The 22,330-nt window shown below is 42.9% G+C and overlaps 1 protein-coding gene across 15 annotated transcripts in view; it reads right to left on the bottom strand.

Annotated features, from left to right (window-relative positions):
* LOC117011070 (aminopeptidase O (putative)) overlaps positions 1–22,330 on the bottom strand; it is a 386,126-nt gene that overhangs the window by 271,837 nt on the left and 91,959 nt on the right. For 14 of the 15 annotated variants that reach the window (XR_004420849.1, XR_004420847.1, XR_004420848.2 and 11 more), the window contains 4 exons: positions 21,944–22,046; positions 21,729–21,836; positions 8,693–8,736; positions 1,676–1,736 (listed from right to left, as the gene is read on the bottom strand). Coding sequence is in view for 10 of the 15 variants with exons in the window: in XM_033086311.1 (XP_032942202.1) it covers positions 1,676–1,736; positions 8,693–8,736; positions 21,729–21,836; positions 21,944–22,046 (316 nt within the window). In the remaining 5 variants the exon portion in view is untranslated. The remainder of the gene's footprint in view (positions 1–1,675; positions 1,737–8,692; positions 8,737–21,728; positions 21,837–21,943; positions 22,047–22,330) is intronic. The other variant, XM_033086319.2, reaches the window with a different exon arrangement.

Below are 22,330 nucleotides of genomic sequence, written 5' to 3'. Positions count from 1 at the left end.
AAAAAATTCCTGTTGACATTTTTTATACAGAACTGCTAAATTACCAGGGAAATCTCTGCAGTCATTAAAGAAAATTTAAACCAACAAACAAACCTGCTGGGTGGGGAAATACTTTTGATACATGTTTTTGTACACAAGCAACAAAACTTGCAGGGTATAATGAAACTACTCACTATTCATCTGAGCAACTTATGATACTCAGGAAAAGAAAGTTTAGTTTGCACATTAGTCAAAATGATTTCCAATTCTTTAGTCTGCTCCTATCTTCCTAATTTGTGATTTTAAGTTGATTGTTAGACTCGACAAGATATGTGTTGGTAAAATGCAAGAAAATTCTTACATTTCAGGAGCCAGATCAGCCTCTTACAACTACAGCTATGCAACATCAATATACTCCCCCATATCCTTGAATCGGCATTTTGACAACGTGTGCAATTTTTTTACCAAAAAGAGAAACTTGGTTGAACATAGAATTAAAATCAAGGTCCTCTTCTAGAAAATAACCGAGCATCAAGATGTATGATGAAACTGTTCCTTCCTCTCCTCCCTTCTAATTAAAGTTAATTTTATTTTCAATAGTTCTACACCAGAAAACAAACTCTGCTTTGATTTTAGACCACATTCAAACAGCCTCAAAACATTTTGATCTCAGAGTACATCTTTCCCAAAAGCCTTCTACAGCATGAAGGGATCAGTGGACATGCACATCTCTCAAGCTGTGAAGGGAGGAGTTCAACCACAGTGTCTGGGTATAGATCAAGTTCTCTGAGTGCTCTCAGAGCTCTCCAGTTATTTTCTCAATTCTGCCTGCAAATATGCTCACTTGTCATGCTGCCTAAGCCTCCACATTTCAGACATGGAAACCAGAACTTAACATTCGAACTTAAAAGTTGGTGGGGTTTTTTAAAATATTAATGCAAGTAGAAACAAATTCAAACTAGGCAGGATAAATCACAAGCAACCTAGGAGATGCCTGCTTAGGGGAAATTAGTCAGAAACTGAGTCCTGAGCGTATGCTAAAAAATTACTTTGTATAAAACTGGGTTTAATGAAGATTAATGTAAAGATTAATGTGAAAATCATTTGTTATCTCATCCCAGTTTTGGTTCAAAATTAATAATCAGAGACTTCATAAAGCACAGACAAAACCAAGCATTTTCAGTTCACAGAACTTAAAATATTAATATAAAATCTTTTAGCATTAAAAGCAGAAAATAAAGCTCATTCTCAATGCTGGAACACCAATAATAGGTGTTATCTATGCAGCAGATTTACAATAAAATTCACAAATTATCAAAGTACAAATAATTTAACATTTAATTACTGCTGTCAGTAATGCTTTGAAGTAATTAATATTCCAACCATTGTGAACAATGCTCCTTTCACTTAGTAGACTCCATCATTATACTGTAAAGTATGCTTTTATATGACTACAATATTAATTTATAGGATAAATTTTGTAAGATTTGCCCTTTGGCAAGTTTGTTGAGACTATTGGAGAAGAAAAACCTGCAACTAGTAAAAGCTAAAGCCTACAAAGGTGTGGAAAAGTAGTTGTCATCAAAACGACTACTTTAATTTTATTTAATATCATACCTGTTGTAAGTTCAGGTAGTGATTTAAAAAAACATATAATGTAATGAGGAAGAACTTTGACCTAGTATTTTATATTTACCTTTGGTATTCCAGAAGTATCAAGCCAGTTCTGGAAGATACTTTCTACAGTTAACCCAGACCTTAAAAAAAAAAAAAATTAGAAGATATGCAAAAAAATACAGATTTTTTTCATGTGAAAAATAACCCTTTAGAAGCTAGGCAAACCCTCTAAATTCAAGTATTGGTTACACTGAAGTGGTACATTCTTAGGTTCTTTAATGAATAAAACCACCAGAGATCCTATGAACAAATTAAAGGTAGATTAGTTTTTGTGTACTTAAAACTCAACTCATAAATTCAGTGCTTATAAGGATTGACAGAGAAAATGTTACATGGTAAACTACATTTATGAAACATGTAAAGTATGAATGGGTGCTCTACTTCTTGCTACATGGATAAACTTTGTGGTTTTAAAAAGCACTGATGGATATGAATTCTCAAAGTTACTAAGTGTCTAATATACTTTGATTTTGTCCTTTCTGCACTCTCTTTATATACTGATATACAGTGATATTATAGAATAGTCTGGGGCTTCAACAAAAGGAAATAGTTTGTCATGAGGAAGCTGTGTGAGACAGAAATAACCACACACACAAGTATTTGTAAATTCAGAAACTGTATTTGCAATTTTATTTTTGTAGGCATCTTCTGTGGTATTTACTTCAACTCTGGTGGAAGACTTCTCAACTTGCAGGGAAGCCAAATAAATATAAATAAATAACATAAAAATAATTATAGAAAAAAATCCAACATGCAAGTACTGAAAAAAGGAAGTTGAGTAAGCCCTCAATGAACATAAATATTCTGAGACTCAGAACAAATGTGTATGGCCCTGTGCATGGTAATGCCTTGTCAAGACTCATTCTAATGCTTGCAATTACTTTCACATGTGTAATGCAGACTCAACCAACAAAGCATTCATGAAAAGAACAGCCATTTCCAAGCTCTGAATCCAGAAGACAAACAACCCAATAAACAACTTTAACGGATCATACGATTTAAATAATCACAGCAGTCCAGAAGGAGCATTTCTACATAGCCAAGATTCTGAATTTTCAGGAAATTACAATTGTGTGTGTTAATCACATAATAAAATTTTCTACAGAAAACTGAACATATATGTGATGCTTCTGTAGTGTTCTACATTAAAATAAAAGACTAAACATCCAGACTTGTTCCTTGCTATTTGTGCAAACTTATTAAATTTAGAATATTTGACTGCCAATCACTCAGAATATAATTATCTTCATCTTACCACTGTGCTCTAAAAACTAGTGTCTAGTCTTAAATCAGATTAGCTGAGCCCCTTGACTGGGAATAGTGATAAAGAGAAATATTTCCAATCGGTCCATTTACTTTCCCCAGAAGAAGACTTCTTATTTCTATCTGGTTACTAAAAAGGGTGCATACACAGCTATCTTAAAACTGGACACCAAAATTTTATGTTGGCAAGGGTAAATCACTTGGATTGTACCATTTATCCTGTCTCAAGAAGCATAAGCTGGATAAAAAATTTGTTATTTGTTATTACATGAATTTAACCCCATAGAGCTTAGTGTGTTCTAATGCTAAAGCAGAGCTAGAAGCTGGGGAAAATTCCCTTAGTTGCACATTTAACTTGTCTTTCCAAGGAATAAGAAAGACAGCCACACCATGTCAGCTAATCCTTTTTTCCCCCATTCGCAGAAACTAAACCTGTAGTGTGAGAAAAAAATCTCTGCAAAATAACCTATATTACATTTGCTGTGTAGAGCTGTTGCCTAATATACCCTCTATTCCATTTCAAAAACTGGCTTTGATATGAGCTTATGACACTGAGGGGAATGACACTGTTCTGACACCACACTAATCCAGGCAGAAACCACTAGAAAGTCTCTCAGTCTCTCCTAAAACTTTGTCATTTTTCTCAAGGGCAAAACCAGTAACACTGCTTTTTCTCTGCCTCCAGCAGCCACAGTTTCACAAAAACACCTGTCATATGGCCATATACAACCTTGTTTGTCCTTGCACACAAGTACAGTAATTTCACTATTATAAGTCACACTGACTATAAGCCGCACTTCCGGATGCCAGCAATTTTTCATTCTTTGTCCATATATAAGCCACACCTGATTATAAGCCGCACGTTACAATACAGGGTGTGATAAAAGGTATCTATTCTATCACCATCTGTTGAGGGTGGGGGCAGTGATTCTTATCTCCACGGCAGATGTTCTGCTAATGGGCCATCCATTGAAACCAGGCGGGGCATTGCTCTTGATCTTTTCACAACCCATCCTTCCTCCAGCCAGTCATTTTCTGCTAATGGCCCATTGAGTCCCACTGTGGGACTGATAAAATTACTGCATACCATTGGAAGTTGCTCCAGCCAGGGGGAAGAGCCCAACATTTCTTACCAAGATAAAAACAGAGGTTTTGGGACACTAAGGGAGCCCCTTTCTCCACTGGACTCCAGAGGAAAACTGGATTTCTCCACATCACCACTGGACCTCTGGAGTGAAACTGCACCTTCTACAGGAGCACTGCTTCAACTGATCCACATCCGTCACTGCAGAAGGACTGCAACCACCATTAAATGGGACTGCTGCCAATACCCTGCGGGGTGTCAGGTTGTACTCTGACTTTGTCAGGGTTTGGGGTTTGTTTCCTTGTAGTATTGCATTTCTATTTTAATTTCCCTAGTAAAGAACTGTTATTCCTAATTCCCATATTTTTGCCTGAAAGTCCCTTGATTTCAAAATTATAATAATTTGGAGGGAGGGGGTTTACATTCTCCATTTCAAAGAGAAGCTCCTGCCTTTCTCAGCAGACACCTGTCCTCCAAAGTAGAACAGCAACTTTTTGATCTTTGTCCATATATAAGCTGCCCCTGATTATAAACCGCACTTTGGGTTCGGACCAAAATTTTAGTCAAAATGGTGCGGCTTATAATCGTGAAATTACTGTACTTTGTTTAATTCAAAATTAGGATCTTCTTGTTGGCATCTATCAAAAAAAGCAACTCATTTAAGAGAAAGTCACTATTTTTTTTTAAAAACATTAGTAATAAGCAGACTATTGCAAAGATCTACCCTGAATCTCTTAATTGTCAGTACTGAAGAACTATAAAGATGTTGGAAATGCTTCCAGTAAATTGTTTGACTTAGAAATAACCCAAAAAAATTATCACAAACAGACTGCCATCTCAAAACTAGTGTCCTAGAGAAAGAACAGAGAGCCTGATACTTGTAGAGGCTACAGTTCAGCAAGGGAATTTACCACCTGCTTACGTTGCAGTTAAGCATCCGTAAGGACTTAAATCTGGCATTTTGTGAATTCCTGAATGGCCTTCTGGTTAAGGTTCTGTACAGGACAGTGGGATCTGGGTTGAGTTGACTAGCACTAACTCTTAGAAGCCCAAGTTTCTTCAATTGCTTTGTACAACAGTTCCCTACTGTAAAATGAGAACATGGTTACATCTGTTATCTCATCCTTTGTCTATTTGTTTAGATGATAAGCCAAATCAGACTAGGAATGATCTCCTAACATCACACACATAGAGTTCAGATTCAACATTTTAACACAAAGTCTGTAAAATACTAACATTAATGATAATTTGAAAATTAGCGGTATGAAAGATGGCTATACATGAAGTTTTCACTGCACAAGCTCTAAGGTACCCTACAAACTTTAACGTAAACCCATTCAATGCCTAAATCAAGGAGAAAAAAACCATGAAAGTGTGCAATGGTAAAGGAAGATAGAAAAGTCTGCCATATCCAACTACTTGAAATACTGAAAATACTAATACTGAACATACTTAAACAAGCATATCTGCTTCATCACACATTTATATATATATCAGTAATTTTCAAAGTTAGCTGTGCAGCTAAATATGAAGGCATAATTAGAGCAAATCAAAACACAATGTCTGATCAGTGATTCTCTCAACTAGACATACCTTCCTGCAGACAAATTTTCTTTAGATTTTATCCAGCATAAATATATATATACTGGCTCATTAAAAATACAAAATAGGTACTCAAAACCATTGGGAATAATTTTTCACCATTATTTGCTTCAGTAGTTAGGAGCCTACCAGCCACTTCTCTCAACCAAAATCACCACATTCACACCAATGTGCAGGTGAATCAAAGAAACATAAAAAAAAGAGATACACCTATCTATCTGAGTAGTTTGAAATTGCACCATTATTTTAGCACTCAATTTACAATTTGTGAAGATATCCAATGAATGTGGTTAGTGAACCTAAGTTATTAACAGTGCAAATAGCTGAGCTACTTGTACTGTTAGCACAAGCCTTCCTTTGTATATCATGTATTATGAAAACCATAGCTTATTAGTGGATTTGTTTACTTCATCGAATTAAATGAAATAAAAATAAGAGCAGAACTAACCTGCTCAAAAAAATTTTGCAGTCATAAAGTAGCTGGACAAGCAGCAACTCTGATTTATCCAAGACTGGTGAAACCCTCTGTTACAAGGGTAAACAGTGATTCTTTGAACAGCTCACATGTTGGGCAGATATGGAAAGGATCAACTTGCAGCAAAGACTATGGGTGTAAGCCTTGTGGAGAATAGAGCCACTGGAGTTCTATCAAATCTAGTGTGCTCTGACAGACACATAACACAGACACATAAAAGGGGGGGTGGGTCTTGGTGTTTTGTTTGTTTGGTTATGGTTTGTTTCAAATTATATATATGAGTAAATCAAATGCCTCGGTTACAGGTGGGAAGTGTTGTAGATTTTCCACAGAAAGGCCAAAGATAACGTGAGACTCTAGCCGGTCCATGTAATATTTTAAAAGGCTTTGTAAACAGAGAAGGGTCAATAAATGATCCACATTGGTTTGTCATTCTTTCCATTCAACAAATAATCAGTCTTAAATGCAAGTTAAGAAATTATAAAGGATCAGAAGGTACTGCTCAGCTTATCTGACGTCAGTATTCATCTGCAGTGCAGAAACAGAAGGATCCTGCCTCACCACATGGATTCCTGCAGCTAACATGCCAGTATAATTAAGTCAGAGAAGGAAGTGAAGTAGTCCTATAAAGTAGGCATAAAACTCATCCAAGTACAGAAGGCACCAAAAATCTATAAAAAGTTACATTTGGATCTTGGAGCGACTCATCACTAGGAATGTACTAAAAAAAAATCTCTTTTGAATAAAAACTAAAGGAATTAAGTACTTGGAGGTGAGAATCTTTTAAATCCAGTTTCTGTATCCAATAGCAGAAAGCTAAAGTTACATTATTACAGTGTAATAACTATAGAAAATTTCCTCATTGTTTCATGATAGTTTTCTGCCAATGCTCATCCTGTTCTCATGACAAAAATCTCCCATAAGCCAAGTTCTATTACTAGCTACATAGTTTACCCCTGTTGTCACAGCTGAGGGCAAGATTTGGTTTGATGATCTACTACAAATGTGTCTTTATTTCTTTTTTTATGATTAAGACCAGCCTCCACTACAAACTTTAGTGTATTAGAGTGCTTAATATTTGTCAAGCCGGAAGTATGTAGTCTAAACATTTAAATTTTACTTGGTGGAACTCCATAAGCCTGGAAAGTTTTATGTGCTACAAATTATTTTTGCTCTAATATTGAAATGCACTTCATTCCTACATGAAACTTTTTGCAAAAAAGCACTCATGAGTAGACAATCTCTAAAAATACTTGATTTTTATCTTTCTGCTTCTTTCTTCCTTCATGTGAGTATTTCTCTACTAGCCACAGACTGCATTCAAGAATGAAAAATCATCCTCCCAGCAGACAAGAAATAAAGGCCTTCTGTATATCTAGATCCTTGTATTGCTGCTGATATCTGCCAGGTAACTTTGGCAATACATAGTTCAGATACACTATATATATGACTGTAAAATGAATTGCGATATGGCTGAATTTTTTTTCATACATTCACAAATGAAACCACGGTTCTTTTGCATTAGTCTCAGTGAAAGTTTAAGTATATTTTTAGGCAGAAAAATGGATGCTTATGCAATAGCATTTTGCACTGGTTTGAAGTTCAGGGAAACACAAGTAAAAAATAAAAGGAAGGAAGATATTAGGTTTTTATAACATGCCAGTGTATAATCATACTATTAAAAAAATCACTTTCACATCTATTCCACATAATATACATCATTATATTTGGGCTAGAAACAATATTGATATTGAATTATATAGAAAGAATATTATCCATTACATCATTGGAGAATGTAAAAACACTCAAACTGAACTGAGATGTCACAAAACATATTTTCTCAATGATTACTAGTTTCTCTGTTCCTCAACCATCAGAACAGAAGTGCTTCACTAAAACACTCAGAACATTTGACCTCTATGAATATAATCTTTTTTTTGTATCCAAAGCACTCCAACAGAGTTACGAACACTTGCAATCCTGGCCTTCAACATTTTATTTTTTAAGTGAATATTTTTAAAAACTGAAACATGTGAAGCTCCACTGCAAAAGAATCTGCACTTGCAGCACAGTCTAGAATAGCACAGAACAAACCAAAATATGAGAAGGGATAGCCTCAAAGTGCTGCTAAAGACTATCATCTTCAACCAGTCACAGTCACACACAGCAGGATTTTTAAGGACATATCAGGAAATTAATACTCAATTTCCATTCGTGTTTTCCATCTTTCCTCATGCAGTACATTGTATTACTGAGAGGGGATGGTATCAGACTACTTCTTGAAAAAATCCATCTTCTCTGGTGTCCCAGATTCACAGCAAAGTTCTGGCATTCTTGCTCTAGGGTGCTAAGTGCCAAAAGCAGCTGGCATAAGAATCACAGGTTAGTTTAAGCAGACAGCTATGCCTGGCACTTTGGATTGCATAGTGACCCAATATGCAAGTTAAAGGCACTGTTTGGGGAGAGCACGGTATAGGAAAACTACAGCAAGTCTTGTAAATATTTGTGTATATACGTAATGGGAATTTTCAGGCCAGCATTATTTCTAGCTAGCACACTAAAATCTTATTTCTACATATATCCTTAGCTTTTCTAGCCCAGTTCTTACTTACCCTTTTTGTTCAGGAATGTCTTCCAATAGCATGCTAAGAAAATCCTGTAAAATGAGCAGAGGAGCACAGTTAGTACGTTTATGAAGTCATAACCCTCTATCTTCACTGCTAGTGAGAGATTAAAGACTACAGTAGTTTCACGAATACAAGCCGCACGGATTATAAGCCGCACTTCCGGTGCCTCGACAATGTTGCTGTCTTTGTCAATAGATAAGCCGCACCCCGAATATTAGCCGCACTTTCGTTCGTCGCGAGAATCCGTGCGCAGCTTTCACAAATTGGCCAATTAGTAACAGGATCGCAGCATAGAGGGCTTTACTGGCTCGGGGCGGGGCCAGGAAGGCTCGGCCCGCTCATGGTTGCTGACGGGGCCGGCCGGGTGGTGCTGCAGCCGCCGCCGGGCTCACTGGCCCCCCTCTCCCGTCAGCACCGCCTCGCTGCTACGTTTACGTACTCGCCCTGCCGGCGGGCCAGCCACTGCCGCCGCTGGCAGGCATGCCGGCCGCGTCGCCGCTGCGTTGTTTACGTAGTCGCCCTGCCGACGGACCAGCCACTGCCGCCGCTGGCAGGCATACCGGCCGCCTCGCCGCTGCGCTGTTTACGTAGTCGCCCTGCCGGCGGACCAGCCACTGCCGCCGCTGGCAGGCATACCGGCCGCCTCGCCACTGCGCTGTTTACGTAGTCGCCCTGCCGGCGGACCAGCCACTGCCGCCGCTGGCAGGCATGCCGGTCGCCTCGCCGCTGCGTTGTTTACGTAGTCGCCCTGCCGGCGGACCAGCCGCTGCCGCCGCTGGCAGGCATACCGGCCGCCTCGCCGCTGCGCTGTTTACGTAGTCGCCCTGCCGGCGGACCAGCCACTGCCGCCGCTGGCAGGCATGCCGGCCGCCTCGCCGCTGCGTTGTTTACGTAGTCGCCCTGCCGGCGGACCAGCCACTGCCGCCGCTGGCAGGCATACCGGCCGCCTCGCCGCTGCGCTGTTTACGTAGTCGCCCTGCCGGCGGACCAGCCACTGCCGCCGCTGGCAGGCATACCGGCCGCCTCGCCGCTGCGCTGTTTACGTAGTCGCCCTGCCAGCGGACCAGCCACTGCCGCCGCTGGCAGGCATGCCGGCCGCCTCGCCGCTGCGTTGTTTACGTAGTCGCCCTGCCGGCGGACCAGCCACTGCCGCCGCTGGCAGGCATGCCGGCCGCCTCGCCGCTGCGCTGTTTACGTAGTTGCCCTGCCGGCGGACCAGCCACTGCCGCCGCTGGCAGGCATACCGGCCGCCTCGCCGCTGCGCTGTTTACGTAGTCGCCCTGCCGGCGGGCCAGCCATTGCCGCCGCCGCCGGGCTCGCTGGCCCCCCTCTCCCGTCAGCACCGCCCCGCTGCCGCGTTCCCTAGCCCTGCCGGCGGGCTTCCGCCGTCCGGCTCGCCGGCCGCGCCGCGTTCCCTAGCCCTGCCGGCGGGCCAGCCACTGCCGCCGCCGCCGGGCTCGCTGGCCCCCCTCTCCCGTCAGCACCGCCCCGCTGCCGCGTTCCCTAGCCCTGCCGGCGGGCTGCCGCCGCCCGGCTCGCCGGCCGCGCCGCGTTCCCTAGCCCTGCCGGTGGGCTGCCGCCGCCCGGCTCGCCGGCCGCGCCGCGTTCCCCAGCCCTGCCGGCAGGCTGCCGCCGCCCGGCTCGCCAGCCGCGCCGCGCCGCGTTCCCTAGCCCTGCCGGCGGGCTGCCGCCGCCGGGCTCGCCGGCCGCCCCCTCCCGTCTGCACCGCCGCCGCGTTTCCTCGCCCTGGCTGGCACTGCAGGCCCCCGCACCGCCGGGCTCCCCCATGCTGCTGGCCCCGATTCTGCTGGGCTTCCCCCGTTGCCAGGCAGCCCCACCCGTCGGCCTTCCTGCTTCTGCCATGCTCCCCTGCACTGCTAGCCCCAGTTCTCCCAGGCTCCCCCGCCCTACTGACCCGGCTCTGCCGCCCCCCTGCCCCGCCCTGCTGGCTCAGGCTCTGCCGCCCGCCCCCACACTGCAGGCCCCGCCTCTGCCAGGCTTTCCCACCTCTGCCGGGCCCGGCCGGGCTCCAGCTTGGCTTGGGGCTGCCGCGGGCTCTCACTTCCGTGTTGGCAGCTTTTAGAATTTTGTTAATGTATTAGCCGCCCCGGAATATTAGCCGCACTTCCGGGTTTCCACCAAAATTTTGGTCAAATTGGTGCGGCTTGTATTCGTGAAATTACTGTACATATAACAGAATGCTAAGAGAAAAGTTCATATACCCACTATGGTGATATAATGACAACATAATGTATATTGTTATTTACACAACATACATTATATTGTCAGTTTTCCAACCCCTTTTTTTTTTTTCCAAGCGAGAAGTGTCAACATTGAAAGAAAATGGGCTTGAAATGCCTGCTGACCATTTTAACACAATCCCATGTTCCTACTTTTATCTATAATACACACAAACTATACTTAAAACTGTTAAAGGCCGCAGATTTACATACAAAAGCTAAGAAACACCAATTTAAGGGTGTTTAACACTCTCTTCACTGCGCTTATGCTGTCATATTGTTCTTAATTATGTAACTAAATAAAGCTTTGTCTTCCACAGTGAACATGCCTGGTTAGACCCATTCCTCATTCCATGACAAAATTTGCCATATTGCTGATAACCACATCACCTAAGGAGCAAATTCTTCAGATAAAAGGCAGCTAGAATTCCTTTTGTGGTTTTACAAAGATGATGCAATGGCAATGGAAAAACAACACTATCATCCTTATTTATACCACTATGATAAGTCCTCTTAAGAAAGTTACACCTGACATCACTAAAAGGTTCTCTAGCACCCTGTGTTTCACACAACCTAATTTTAATGACAATCATTTTGACAGAATACACTCCTTTGAACAATCACATAATAATAGGATTTATTAATATGAATTATTCATTGATATGATGTTTCATAAAGCCAATGTATCTGCTTTATTAATACTAATCTTTGTGGAGACAAGTTTCATAGGCTAATAATGATCTTCAGTAGACAAATACAGGCTGACTGTACTGTACAACAATTGCTAATTGTTGCTCTCTAAGGTCTTGAAGAATGTTTCCCAAAAGACTGTGGTGAGCTAGAAAGTTCGTTCAGAAGACATCGTTATGCACAAGGAGTTAGGCCCCGCCCTCTCCATGGCGTTAGCCAATCACGGCTGTACCAAAGTTATTTAAGCCGGTGTTTGCCGAGAAATAAACGCATTTCACCGTCGACTGTATCAGTGTAGTGAGTGATTTGTCCGGCGACTGGGATTGTAAAAGTGTATGTGTGTGTGTTCGCCGTGGCCCACTCTAACCAGGTCGCCACTTGCCTTCGTTTCTCCCCCAACGAAGGCAACATAGTGGTGCCGAAACCCGGGATCGCCCTCAGGTGTTCGGGTGAGGGAATAGCCCCCAATACATGCGGCTGAGGGCGATCGGGTGACGGGAGTCACGCTGGAAGAGGTGGGCGGTCGAGGCAGCTGGATCTGACCCCGACGGTGAGGACGCTCACGTACCGCCAAGAAATGGATGCGCTTGGCAAGGCAGTTTCCCAATTGCATAGGCAATGTGGCATCCAATGCAAATCAAGGGATTTTGATTACGTAATCATGCAGTTGTTAAAATCGAGGGCGATAGACCGTCCCGCAGACACCCTGCTTTCAGGGTGCTGGAGGGAGTGTACTAACGCCTGCGCTAACAATGTGATTGTCTCCAGCTCTGGTAAATGTTTGGAGAGCTGGGGAGGAGTTGTGAAGGCTCTGGAGAGAGCGCTAACAGAGCAAGAAACTTGGCAAGCAGCCCGAGACTGTTTAAAATTCACACCTAAAGTAGGAGTGGCTGCCGCGACTCAAACTGCGATCGGCGATAGCGCGCCGCTAGAAACTGACAACTACTCACGGCCCCAGTCCGCTAATTCGACCTCTAAAGTAACCACTAAGCTATCGCCAGATGATGAAAGTGTTTCCAAGTTTTGAAACAATTCTAACAAAGCGGACTCTGACGAAATTTTAAAAAGACCACCCCCTTATGTGCCCCAAGATGGCACCGAGCCTGAGGGCGACGGGTGGGGCCAAGAGCTTCCACCCGCGTCACGCACGCGCAGCAACGAACATGGGGGGAGGGGCGCGGACAACGAAAGGGAGGAGAGCCCAAGAACCAGCCGGGGAGCTTGCCCCAAGATACTCCCCTCAGAGGAGGAGAACTCCCCCAAAGAAGGACAGAGAAGGGGAGGGGGAAAAGGAAGGCGGAACTCGGACAAGAGTCACCGGTGGGCAGAAGCTCCCTATTCACTCTACTTGGATAGTGAGTCCGGGTGGGCTGAGCAAACATCATGGCACGAGCGGTGGGGAAAGCAAAGACACACAAAACAATACATATCCAGTACAGAATCGGAATCCGATTGTGATAGAAGCTATGCACCAGCCGTTCCCATCAAACATACCGGCTTACTCACACCACGCGCAGACAAAAGGAGTCCACCGGACCCAGGAAGTGAAAGTCCTGGAGCGCCGAAATATTGTTAGCCATTCAGAGAACTTAAGGATGTTGCTTCCTTTAACATTATAGGTTTGAGGAACCAAATTGAATTAGTTTGGTGAAAAGCATTCCATTGTTGAATTAAAATTGTGTGGTTTTCTAAAATACTTATCCCTTACCACTTTTCAAAATTTAGTAAAGGTTGGATTTTAAAATACAATAGGAAAAAACATTTTGCCTAGTCTAATATCTCAGCCCTGGCCAGGTGGGAATATTAGCTAAGCAAAGAACGTTTGCCATCGAAACCTCCTCAGTCTCTTTCAATTGTGGTCAGATTGGAATTGACTGACAAGGGGAGAAAATTATAAAGATGGGATTGTAAAATATCGGGAATAGTGGTTTTCACCAAACTAAAGGAATTCAAATGCATGTTTTCCTCTGTTGTGGTTTAAAAAATAAAAAAAATAAAAAAAATAAAAAAAAAATTAAAAAAAACCACAGGGAAAAGAAGGGGGGAGAAAGACAGGAGATTTGCTCCAAGGCATCTGGGCATCGAACCAGCTAGTCACAGAAGAACATCTAGCTCCCATCCACACAGCAGTCCCTCCATCAGTTTCTTCTCGCGCCAGGACTGCGGGTGCTCCTCCTGGAGGGGCACCGGGTCCCCATCCAGCAGTCCAGGCGGGAGTGCGCCCACACATCCGAGAATTCCTCTGCCAGTGCCCTGGTGCGTGGACTCAGCTGCAGGTAACAAGCAAGAGAAGACATGGCAGAAACAGCTGAAGAACATTCTGATATTCCAGCTGTTGTTCCTTTATCGGAGTATGAAGCAGCAGAACAGGAAAAGATGGAAGCCCAACGAGTGAAAGATGCTGAAGCAATGAGAGAACAAACCTCAGAGGAAGAGAGAGCAGAAAAGTTAGAGGAGACCCTGAGGATGGAGTAATGATCTGAAGGGCTGGTACATGCAGTTGCTGTTACCATTGTGGAAGAAGAAAGGGTGGTGAGCAGCATTGAGGAGAGATCACCATCATGGATATCTGCTCCTCTGACAGAGTGCATTGAGCAGGCAAGAGAAGAGGAAGAGAAAGAAATTCAGAAAGCAGCCGAACTGGGTGTTACTGTGGAGGATGCACTGCTAAGACAGTGCCAGAGACTAGAAAGAATGTAAGTGATGACACCACAGCAAGTGAACTGGAGCTAACCTCTGAAGCAGTGACTGCTCTGGAGACAGCAGAAGCTTCCTGCGCTAAATAAACAATGGAAGCTAGTTGTAACGGGTAGAGAGTACGCGGCAGTAAAAATTGATTATGTCATCAAGTGGTGCCCATTAAAATCCATAAAGCCCGTGCTGTCTAACAAAACCGATGAAACTAACAAAATCTCTGAGTTTCTTCTGACAGGTTCACCGCCGTGATCCATCTCATCAGCCTCGCGTTCCATCTTCGTGCTTCGGTGTCCTCTTGTTGCCAAACCCGCTTCATCGGCCAAGCAAAGAACTCGAAGACAAGTTCCAACGTCACGGCCAAATGCTCCGGCAATGAAATCAGTTCGATTCCCCTGTTTACCCAACAGCCCTAGTTTACCACCCATGTGTTCACCCTAGTGGGACTAGTTGCAGTTGTTGTACCCGTGTTAATGTTCGGTTCCCTTTTCATTGTTGGCTGAATAAGTTATAACCAAGACGCGATTGCATTTAGACGTTTAAAATAGTTCACGTGTTGTTACTAATATGTTTCACGAGTTGTTACTAACATCAGTTTAGCACAGCTGCGAAGGCTTAATCGGTCATGGAGAGGGGGGAAATGTGGTGAGCTAGAAAGTTCGTTCAGAAGACATCGTTATGCACAAGGAGTTAGGCCCCGCCCTCTCCATGGCGTTAGCCAATCACAGCTGTACCAAAGTTTAAGCCGGTGTTTGCCGAGAAATAAACGCATTTCACCGTCGACTGTATCAGTGTAGCGAGTGATTTGTCCGGCGACTGGGATTGTAAAAGTGTATGTGTGTGTGTTCGCTGTGGCCCACTCTAACCAGGTCGCCACTTGCCTTCGTTTGTCCCCCAACGAAGGCAACATAAGACAAAAATCTTTTCTTTATGGACCATGCCAGAACAGTCAACAAAACAGATTGTTTCTCTGTCTGAGTATGGCATTTTTAGGGAATCAAAGTAAGATTGATTGCACAATTGAACTGGTAACACAGTTAAGTCTTCCTTCTTTAGATTATAAGTGATATTCAGGCTGTGTTGCAGTGGCTGCAAAATTGGCTTTTGACAATAAGTAAATTATGCAATGCTGGGCTCAGTGTTGCTGATGCAAGAATGTTATCATAAGTGTGACAGCAGTAATTTTTTCACAGTCACAGTGTATTGCAGACATGATGAAGTGTGAAATCCCTTTATTTTACACAACTACTTGTAGTTTTGCTGTATGTAAACATTACATTATTATGCATATAAACAGAGAACTACTGTCTCCTTCCACTTGTGTAAGTTTTGCTGGAGATACACAGTAATCTCACATGTAAATAAAGAATACAAAAATATCATAATTAGAGTTACAGTAATTTCATGATTATAAGCCACACTGATTATAAGATGCACTTCCGGGTGTCGGTAACATTTTGTTCTTTGTCCATAAATAAGCCACACCGGATTATTAGCCGCACTTTCGTTCGCAGTGAGGATCCGCGTGCAACTTTCACAAAGTTGCCAATTAGTAACAGAATCGTGGGGTTGCGGGGTTTACTGGCTTGGCTCAGGGCCATGTGGGCTCGGCTCACTGCTGCCCCGCCGCTGGGGCTGGGCAGGCTCCGGCTCAGCTCAGGGCTGCTGCGGGCTCACACTTCCGGGCTGGCAAATTTCTGAACTTCATCCATATACTGGTCGCACCTGATTATAAGCCACACTTCAGAGTTCGGACTAAAATTTTAGTCAAAATGGTGTGGCTTATTATCATGAAATGACTGTACTTCAGAAGTGTGTGAATAGTAAACCTGAAGTGATAATCCTTCACAGTATTTGCACTGTGTATACATGAATGAAACTATATTCCCTGGTTAGATTCCATCAACTTTTCAGTGGATGGTTTTATAAACTGTATACTATACTACGAAATTAAGGATCTCCTTTGTGATTAAAGTTGTCTTCCTTTTTTCCAAATATCTGTTAAGAAAAAGGCACCATCATTCCACACTCTAATCTATTATACCTTATTTCAACTGTTCATATTTCAATGCTCTAAAACAGAGTAGGAAAGCAAATTACCACTTAAGCAAATTACCCTTACCTCATACTAGCATGGCTTTTAACATTTGCCTATAATCAAGTCTGCATGACACATCTCATTACAGGTCTGACTTTTCAGCTGTTTATAATTTTTGCCATTTTAACCATCTGGAGTGAAATTTTACACTCAGGCTACTTTTTCTTCCTCCACAGATGCAAAGGTTCAGAAGTGTCCAGGAGAAAAGTCAGCGGATAATGTGAAAGTTTTTAAGATTTGATGCCACTTCTTTAAGATGCTTTATTTATTTTACACTTTGAAGCAAAGACTTGTGGATGACTAAGGTAATCATAACTAAATTCTTGATCACTCCATAAAGCAAATTATAGTTTGCAGTTTTTGGTCTTTGTTGCAAGTAATTCAGTGAAGGCATAAGAAATATATGAGTTAGAAACCACATGCTACAGCAATGCTGCAATATTAACAAACTGGTTTATATTCATGTGATTAAATAACCTTGTTCTTACCTAGCTAGAGACTCTGAGGCTAGAAAATAACTTTTCTCTCTATAAATAAACTGTTATTCTGCAGTTTGTGGAATTCTACTGACATTTCGCCAAGCTTATAAAGCCATTGAAAAAATTAATTCAACATGTTTACTACGGATCTGCTAGCCCCTCATAATTAAATTCCCTGGTGACTCTCACCTGCTCTCACCATAGTCCTGACTGAAGCCAGTAACTTTAATCATAGCTTTAACAGTGTGCTTCTGCTGGGCAGATCAAATCTGGATACAGACTGTGAATCTGACATCATGGAGAAATTTTCTTTGCACTGTTAATGGATGTAGTGTGTCTGAGTCAAAGGCAAAGAAGAGTCACAAACTGAGAAATAGGTTGAAAGAAATAACTGGAAATAAAAGCTGGAAATTACAGTAATTTCACGACTATAAGGCGCACCCTTTTGACTAAAATTTTCCCTGGAACCCGGAAGTGCGCCTTATAGTCCGGTGCGCCTCATCTGATGGACAAAGTTCAAAAAAATTGCCTACCCGGAAGTGCGAGCTGTGAGCCACGGGGGGAGCCGGCAGGGCCACGGCTGCCAGGTGGAGGTGGGGCGGAGCAGGGGCGGGCACGCCCCGGCCCCGTGCAGGCGGAGCCACCCCTCCAGAGGCACGCCCGGGCCCCGTGCAGGCGGAGCCGCCTCTACACAGGCACGCCCCAGCCCCGTGCAGGCGGAGCCGTCCCTCCAGAGGCACACCCCGGCCCCGTGCAGGCGGGATGGCCCCTCTAGAAGCACCCCCCGGCCCCGTGCAGGCGAAGCCGCCCGTCCAGAGGCACCCCCCGGCCCCGTGCAGGCAGAGCCGCCCCTCCACAGGCACCCTCCAGCCCCGTGGAGGCGGAGTCGCCCCTCCACAGGCACCCTCCAGCCCCCTGGAGGCGGAGCCGCCCCTCCACAGGCACCCACCGGCCCCGTGCAGGCGGAGCCGCCCCTCCACAGGCACCCACCGGCCCCGTGCAGGCAGCACGGAGGGGCGGCGGCCATAGCCCGGCCCCGGAGAGGCAACACGGAGGGGTGGCGGCCATAGCCCGGCCCCGTGCAGGCAGCACGGAGGGGTGGCGGCCATAGCCCGGCCCCGGAGAGGCAGCACGGAGGGGTGGCGGCCATAGCCCGGCCCTGGAGAGGCAGCACGGAGGGGTGGCGGCCATGCCCCAGCCCCGCCGGATGCAGGCGGGCCTGGGGCCCCGCGGCACCGCCCCTGCCAGGTACAGGCGGGCCCGGGGGCCAATGACTGCCGGGTTGAGGTGGGGCCTCGGCCAGCAACCGCGCGGAGGGAGCTGGGGGCGGAGCCTCGCTGCAAAAAAAAAGTGCGCCCTATAGTCCAGTGCGCCTTATCTGATCTACAAAGTTGCGAATTTTGCCAACTCCCGGCGGGTGCGCCTTATAGTCCGGTGCGCCTTATGGTCGTGAAATTACTGTAAATTAAGCAATAACTAGATATATGTGGTCTTAGAAGACCTTTTATTTCGTGCCAAAAGATGTTTTATTACTATGCCTATTTTTGTCTTGAGCAATAGCCAGCAAGTTTCTACCCCTGAACTGTTTTGGAGAATCAGGCAAGCACCTCTCCCTGATCACACATATTGATACCAAATAAAGAACACTCAATATTAAAAGACAAATTATGTCTTCATATTAAAACCTTTAATCCAGACAGTACTCTACAACCAACAGATACTTTTGTTTAAATTGTCTGACTGGAATATAATGGGTTGCATAAAAACAGTGGAGATGTCATGACTGAAAGTGATAGATCCAAATGGACATTCAATTGGCAACAAATAAACTTTGACTACACTTACAACTACACTTACATCCAGTTCCTTGAAGGAATAATCCACTCAAAGTTAAATTATTCCTAAAAAATATGTAGTTTGTAAATGACACAACTAAGCAGCAAATATTAATTTGTCCCTTCTGGGTGGGAAAGACAAATAATGAGCACCCTTCTAATTTCCTGTTTATTTGGAATTCCTTCCGTAGACATCCTCCTGGCTTTTGGTGTCAATCCCAGACCTCCAAAGACAACAATTTCCTAATTACAGTAAGCAAGACTCCCCCACTATATATTCTATTATCAGGCCGCAATCATTAGCCAGACAGCTTAACAGTGTAAGCCCCAGGTGATGGAACCTCTGTCTAGCTTTAGTGAAAAGTCGATTTGTTGCCCTTTATAACAGACAGAACCACACAAAAATTAAATTTCACAAACAATTCGGTTTCCAAGGTATTTTTATTTCAAGACAAAATGGAACAACATATTTTACTCTGTTAGGAGTACCAGCAACTTGCACTTCTTTCTTTTTGTTTATAGTCAAATCCACTCCAGTCATTATTTTTAAAGTTCACTCAAAGCAGTTAGTAACTCAATTCCCTCATAGAAAAAAAAGAGAATATTTTTTTTAAAAATCCTTCTCAAAGTTTCCAGATTTGCATTACCCATCTGTTGCTAACTCAACAAAATTAAAGCTACTATTAAAAATCCACTGAGCATGCAAGCAGAATGAAGGAAAAAGACAAACTGATTAATGTTTCACATCTGAAGTAATTTCCTCGCACCTGTAGCTCCCATCTAGGAAAAATACTACAAATAACAGTGAAAACAAGACTAGTATTCATAACATGGGCAATTTTTCACTGTTTTACTTTCCCTCATTCCCACAATTCCTAAACCTGGGAACTTTTACAGTTACTTTGGACAAGGTGAAATTATAGCACTATAATATTTAAACTTACCATTTGCACCTATATTTATTCAAAATCTTTTATTCACTTAAACACTGACAGCATGCTTGCTTAAGAAGGACCTTGAGTAAGAAACTCTGTACTAACTTGACTTCATTGCTTCTGCATTTACAACTCTTGCTGTGATTCCTTATCGACCTATACCAGACCCCAACAAAAACACAATCTTAAAGATTTCTTACAAAGACAGAAAATGCATTTTTCACTCTTTCTCCACCATATCAGGTAGTATTTCCAAATGAAGGAAAGTGCTTTTTTTTTTTTCTTTACATATATTAAGCACATAGTAATGGACATATTGCACAAATAAAAAGTAGCCTAAGAAACAAAAGTTTAACTTTTGCTTCAATAATTCAATAACAAAACACTGAGCAGTTTTTCATCCAATAACCGGAATGGATGTTTCTGGATGTAGTATTACATCTTAGGAGACTGGAGTCAGTAAGCTACAAATTGACATTCCATAGTTAGACAAAGGAGAACTCTCTAGGGTAGCTAGCTGCCATGACTAGTACTACAGTCTGCTGAACATTTTGCAGCATTTAAACAGTCTACTGACACAATCTGCCCCACATGAACCAGTAACAACAAGCTAACATTTTCTTACCAAAATTTGAGTATCTTTCTTACCACCAGCTTAAAGTGCTGGGCTGCTTCTTGTTGTTAGTATTCTCATGACTTCTTTAATTTTAAAAATTCTTCCAGCTGTGTAATAGTGAAGCTTCATTTTTATGATTTTGCACATCTTAATGTAGACAAGGCTCATACAGTCACTGGCATTTTCCACACTATGCCAGATTTCTTAAGGTCGCCACAACATGGCACAGGAAACAGCTGCAGCAGTGCTAACTCCCTTAATACCCTAAACATTCCTCCATGGGGCAGAAACGCTGTGTTAAGAGCTACTGCTCCTAACTTCTGGGTGACTTGACATACAAAAGAAATCACAGGTCCGTAAGATATTTGTGAGATTCCTGGGCATACATCTCACCCCGTAAGAGTGAGATGTAAAACAATATGCATGCAAGCAAAAAATCACTCTGGCTGGAAGAAACAGCAAGTGTTAAACTTAGGTTACACAAAATTGGAGGCCCTTACTCAGTGTTTCAAGGAGACATTTATCACTGTCCTGAATATCCTCAAAGATTTCAACCATAAGACAGACTTCAGCAAAGAAGGTGGTTTCAGAAAGTCACTCATACCCCTTATCATCTCTTCACTTGCCCCTCACTGTAATCACAGTGCTCTTCTAGCAATGTTAAATATTTGCTGTGTCACGGGTTTTGTACCAGGCCTGTTTTTTACCACGATGAGTTCAGTGACCTGGTTCACAGACATCCCCATGAATTGTTGTTTTCACAGCATTACTGAAACAAGAAGCTGCACTGCTATTTGTGCAAGCTGGATTCATCACCAGTGACAGGATTCCTAGAACTCTGGGCTCAGAGACCTATGTAGTTTTCTAAATCAAAACAAAACTAGAGCCAGTAGTAACATGACTTTTACAGAAAGACTTAGTGGGAGGTAAATTTCTACTTACAACCCTAGCTGGCATTGTCCTTATAAGAAATAGGATGAAATTAGAAGCATTGAATGAAACAGCATGCAGAGAGAAAGAAAATAAATTCACAAGTATAGTTTCTGCTCTTTCAGAAACACAGAGGGATCAGGGAAAAGACTTGACTGATCACAGTCAAAACCCACAAGCTAAAAGATTACAGGTGATAATTCCACTATGGTAAATGACCCTATTTTTGAGAACATTAGTACCTATGAACATTGGCCTTTTGAAATATCATGTTAAAATAAAATCCCTCATTGTTTATATTATCGCATACTAGCAGGGTGTGATTCAAGTCTCACAGTGAAGAAAATGTTCTACCCTCTAGCAGGTAGGAATTTTACCTACATTGCCGAATTACAATTGCGTCTCCCCTCACATCACAACAAGAAGAGATGATTTAGGTAGCAAATCCAAAAGTTTGGGTTGTTTGTTTTTCCAAAAGGTGAGTAACAAACCCAAGCACAATACCTGAGAAAGGACAAGCTGCCCATGGAACTTAATGACAAATTTCCGTAAAGATGCAAGGTATGAGACCTCTCCTATTGTCCTTGCCAGAGATCGTAAAAGAAAATAACCCTGTAAAAAATTAAGGCAGAAGCTATGAATTTTCTGATATCTAGAAGACTGAAGTCTTTATCATATTCATAAAACAATCTCAATAAAAACCAACTGACAACACTCACCTTCAAATAGTGAACCTGCATGAAGATTTTTTCTGCTTTAAGGCCATATTTGACAATAGAAGCGCCAGACTCACTTAATTCTCCTGTGCTCTCCTTCTTGGGTCTAAAAAGGAAACAACACTAATTAAGTTTTGGATAAATAAGTAAAGAAAAAAGTCATGCATTACAGGTTCTCATAGATGAAAGCACTGTGTGACACAGTAACTTTAAACACCTGTGACTAGTCTTCATCATAAGTATATAAACTGACTTAGACAGTAAAACAAATGAATTTTCTTCCAAATAAAATTCATCAGTACGTTGGTGTAGTCTTTTTATAGCGAGCATGACACCAGGTTGCATGTCATTCTCCAGTACAGACATGTTAAGAACAAAGAGAAACAAACA

Source organism: Catharus ustulatus, chromosome Z, assembly GCF_009819885.2.
Source record: "Catharus ustulatus isolate bCatUst1 chromosome Z, bCatUst1.pri.v2, whole genome shotgun sequence".
Classification (NCBI taxonomy): Eukaryota; Metazoa; Chordata; class Aves; order Passeriformes; family Turdidae; genus Catharus; species Catharus ustulatus.
The sequence above is the reverse complement of the archived record's forward strand: the minus strand, read 5'-3'. Positions and strand labels throughout refer to the sequence as shown.